Below are 5,029 nucleotides of genomic sequence, written 5' to 3'. Positions count from 1 at the left end.
ATGTCTACGAGGGTTCATGTTGGCATTGAGATGGAGGATCACACGGCTTCGGGAGATGCGGTTTCTCACCGAAATTGCGCTCAAGTTTTTGGTGACAAAGTGAGGAGGTTTCCGGGGTTGTTGTGGCATTCAACCTGCAAGTTTGGTGGATTTTTGAAGAATTATCTTGAAAGGTTTGATCAGAGAGTGTGGAAATTTCTGGGTTCATGGTGGCATACAATTTGGAAGGTGGGTGAAGAAGATTATCGACGAGTGATTCATGCTCTGAAAGTTGGGGTTGCATTAACACTGGTTTCACAGTTGTATTTGATTGATCCATTGCATAAAAGGTTTGATGACAGTGGCATTTGGGCTGTGATGACTGTGGTTGTTGTGCTTGAGTTCAATGCAGGTTATTGCTTATCTTTTCTGCGAATTAAGGCTTTGATTTCAAAGGAAAAATTAACAATGTTTGCATATACAATTTATTAATATATATATACTTTTTTCTTTCTTATTATGTACAGGTGCAACTTTTTACAAAGGATTGAATAGAGGATTGGGAACATTTTCAGCAGGATTCTTAGGCTGCTTCATTGAATATATTTCAGACGCCTCCGGTCATATTTTCCGAGCTGTTTTCATTAGTGTTGCAGTTTGTCTAGTAGGTAAATTTCGTTAGTCTCAAATGATTCTTTTACACCCGGATCCACTGTTAAGATATTGTAGATTTATCACTTACTCACTTCAAATTAATAGTGGAGTTCAAGTGCATTCCTCTTTGATGTGAGTAAGAGATGAATATAAAATATTTTGACAATGAGTCAAGGGGTTACAGATTTAATCTTCAATAACAAATATTAATTGGTGTTCATTCTTTCATTTCATACGGTTTTTGGATTGTGTCAATTAAGAATATACATTTCAAATGTTTACATGAAACTCAAAAGTAAGGTAGGGATCAAAGATGATTGAGTGATTTTGAGTAGTTGTAAAATCTTCCATTTTGAATCTAACAGGAGCTGGAGCTACATACATGAGATTCGTTCCTTCCATAAAGAAGAACTATGACTATGGTGTTGTGATATTCCTTTTAACCTTTAACTTGATTACCTTATCAAGCTACCGTGTTGACAATGTATTGAACATCGCAAAAGAACGATTTTACACCATCGGCATTGGCTGTGGCATCTGCCTCTGCATGACTCTTTTGATCTTTCCTATTTGGTCAGGCCAAGACCTCCACAATTCCACTCTCACCAAACTCGAAGGCCTCGCTAAATCCATCGAAGGTAATTAAGAACCGATAATTAAACTTAATTATCATCTCAATGTTATTAGTTTGTTTAATGTTATGTGTTAACTTTGCAGCTTGTGTGAAAGAATATTTCAATGATAATGATACTGAAGGAGTAGGCCAAGAAATAGATGATATTATCTACCAAGGTTACAGGGTTGTTTTGGATTCCAAATCCAATGATGAAACTCTTGTAAGTTTCTTAATTTCTACTGTAATTTAAGCTGTTAACTTCTTCACTTTTTCTGGGTATTAATTGAAGTGAAAGTTTGAGTTTTGCAGGCAGTTTATGCGAGCTGGGAGCCTAGGCACGCTAAACACAAAATTCCATGTAACCAATATCTGAAACTGGGAACAGTTCTTCGCCAATTTGGATATACAGTTGTTGCTCTTCATGGATGTTTGCAAACTGAAATTCAGGTAATATTTAAACAGCATTCTAATTAATTGCAATTTGAGTGATCATAATTGTATATATGATTTAAATTTTAATTTGATTATAGACTCCGAAATCGGTTCGAGCCCTCTTCAAAGATCCATGCATTCGCCTTGCCTGCGAAGTCTCAAAAGCGCTTACAGAACTTGCCAGTAGTGTTAAAAATCACCGCCACTGCTCCCCGGAGATACTCTCCGATCACCTCCATGAAGCCATAGAAGACCTCAACACCGCCATAAAATCTCAGCCGAGGCTGTTTCTTGGAGCCGACGAGAACCATGCTGGCAACATGCTAGCCCTAGCAGCTGCACATGCAACGCAAAAGCAACAAAAAGAAAAAGAAGCAAAAATATCATTATCGAGCGTAAAAACCGACTCTTCTGCGTTGCTCGAATGGAAAACGAAGAGCAAAACCGACCCCTCCACGTTGCTAGAATGGAGAGCCAAAAGGGCACCCGAAGCCGACCGGAAGACGTTGAGGCCACAGCTGAGTAAAATTGCAATAATGAGCCTTGAATTCTCGGAAGCGCTTCCCTTTGCTGCTTTTGCTTCTTTGCTGTTGGAGATAGTGGCGAGGCTCGATGGTGTCATTGAGGAAGTTGAAGAACTGGGGAGAGTTGCAGGCTTCAAAGAGTTCAACCATGGTGATGATCAGATCATTGTGACCTGTGAAAGGCCGTCTGAAAGGGATAATCATTTGCCTTCACATGCCGCAGAATAAGGGTTTTCACTGTTAGTTAGATATACTCTTATTTGATTGTGTATTGAAATTTCATGTCATTGTATTATTTATTTATTTTTTTTTTGTTAATAATTTTTTCTAAAGTTATAGTGGTTTTTTCTTATAAGCTTCAATAAATTTGGGAATATCTTGAAAATATTTAGCCTAATTATCTTAGACAATTTAAATTCGTGCCGCCGGATATTCTAAGGGGCAAAATAATCTTGTTGTAATGATCCGTTAAGATTCAGTTCTATATTGCTCTGATTCGTTTCTCCCCTCACTCGCTCCCAATTTTGTTCCTCTATTACTCAATGCATAAATTTACTCTCCCTAAATTTATTTGTAGAATGATTTTCTAACTTAATGACATATATATTATTGATGTTTGATTTTGACACCAATGTCTTACACATGCAAGGTGCTAAGTTACTCTTAGAATTACATGTGAATGATTGGGATAATTGAATACAAAGACTAAATAATAAATGAGAGATGGTTTTTAAGGTGTTTCGGATGCTTAAAGTGACTACCTCTACTGTTTCTTTTATATATGAGATATTACAAGAGGTCGCATATAGTGAATAGCAAACAGAGGTACAATAACTTAATATTCAGAAAGAATATCAAGTCAGTCTTTTTTTCATATGTTGTTTTTGCTCTGAAAATAAAGATTATAATCAAAATGAAGTTTTTAGATCAGAATCCCGAAAATGAGAGGGAGAGTCATCTATTTATAGTTGAAGAATTCAAAGTAATGATTATAAATCTACAAGTAGATAGGTGTCGTGCAAGTCATTCTTTGCATTCCATTGGCTGATAACTTAAGAAATATCCACAAATTACCTGGGGCTTAGACAAGTGTACAGACCTCTATCACTTATAGACAAAACGTGAATCTGTCAAGTTGATGACAACCATATTCTTCCTGTCATGAGTGATGTGGTAGCTCCTGGATGGTGCAAAGTCTTCTTGAACCCTGATTGGTGCTTGCTGACATAGGTTGACGTCAGCCCTGATTTTTTAGGCATAACATATATCATTTAAAAAATTTATTCAAGATAATAGTGACTAATTTATAACCTAAGTGACTGATAGTCATGATGAGATGTTTTGAAGATGGTATCAATTTTCACATGAAAGTTAGTACACAATTTTAAATTATTGACATGTAAAGAGTTTAGAATGTTTAAAATGATTGGAAGTTATATGGTAATTTTTTGAAAGAAATAGATTATGGTTTTCCGCTTGGTATCCATTAATGTACACAAGCTTTTAAGTTCTACTATTCTTTTTTCATAACAAGATAAATTATGTGAATCACTGTATTAACGAATTAAAAAATAAATAAATGGAATTTATAGGATAAAATTGTTTAAAAGGCCAACCGGGTTTCCGAACCCCGGGTGACCTCTTGATCTGCAGTCAAATGCTCTACCACTGAGCTATGGACCCGTTGCTGTTCTAAAAAACTTATTTAACTTTAAATTGTAAAACTTATTTAACTTATTCCTTCTCCCATTTGCGCTTTGACTTAGATTTTGTTTTTCCACAAAAGCCGATTTATTTTTTAGCCATATTTAGGCTATATCAAATGAATCACAATTTTGCTTATAGTTATCCGTTATGTTTGCACTTTTGTCATAAATATTGCATGTCTATTCATTGTTATTCTTAAAATAAAATTTTAATTGATAGAATTGTACAGGGCCGTAAAACATATCATAGGAAGATGACAATTCAGAATAATCGGCATAAGATGTGTTGTTTCGTACAAGTTTGACGAGGATTCATGAATGCAAGAGAAACTGGGTTTTTTTAATGGCTTTTTGTGTGCACAAACTCTGCAATTTTCCAGACCTGGATATCAAATCAAATCAACCCCACGTAGCTTGTTTGGTTGGAATTTTGGCAAGAAAATCTGACAATGATCAAACTCCACAGCCTAACTATCATCACACATTGATCTTCCCTTCTCCTTTCTCTGGTGGACAAAACTTTCCTCCGAGGTAACTTTTATCTTTCAATCAAAACTTGAAGTTAAAATTCATCCCATTCACATTAAAACTTCACAATTTATGCTCAGGTAGAGACCGAAGTGTTGCTACCAGGCCACCATGATGGTTCAGTGCAAGTGATTCCACAGCTGCTGTGATTTCAAGGACCATGTGTGTAATCGGATACACAAACAAGTCATTCAAGTTTGGAGCTTTTACTCTAAGGCTATAGGAGCACTGATGATTATTATGATCTTTTGATGCCTTTCTCTTTTATTGGATAGATAATGAGGAAATTGATCCATTCATTCTACCAAGTTGGGGGCAGTGGTGCAGCCCTTTTTGATATCTCGAGTGGGCCTCAGTTTGGGGCTGATGGGTTGCTCATGTGGGCCCCCTGCCCCCAGTCATGCGGGTTCGCCGGACCAGATACCAATCCGGTGTTGGGACCTCGCAAGGGAAGTCTAGATGGGCTTGTCATGATGCCAAGAGAAAGATGGGAAGGAGTCTATTTTTTGGTGATGACATCCAGGGCTACTATCGATGAAGTGCTTGTTTTTTGTAGTCCTCAATTGCAACTTATACTAAGTTTAGATTAG

At 36.6% G+C, this 5,029-nt stretch overlaps 1 protein-coding gene and 1 pseudogene across 1 annotated transcript; both read left to right on the top strand.

The window, feature by feature from the left end:
* Positions 1-2,490, top strand: LOC116110159 (aluminum-activated malate transporter 12-like). The gene is made up of 6 exons (XM_031396388.1): positions 1-391; positions 507-647; positions 999-1,271; positions 1,351-1,469; positions 1,559-1,696; positions 1,780-2,490. Exons 1-6 carry the CDS (start codon positions 1-3, stop codon positions 2,431-2,433), a joined length of 1,716 nt encoding a protein of 571 aa, XP_031252248.1. The 3' UTR covers positions 2,434-2,490.
* Positions 2,491-4,229: 1,739 nt separating this feature from the next.
* Positions 4,230-5,029, top strand: LOC116110158 (annotated as a pseudogene).

The sequence above is a fragment of the Pistacia vera genome, unplaced genomic scaffold, assembly GCF_008641045.1.
Source record: "Pistacia vera cultivar Batoury unplaced genomic scaffold, PisVer_v2 Contig598, whole genome shotgun sequence".
NCBI lineage: Eukaryota > Viridiplantae > Streptophyta > Magnoliopsida > Sapindales > Anacardiaceae > Pistacia > Pistacia vera.
This window is presented reverse-complemented; position numbering and strand designations above follow the sequence as displayed.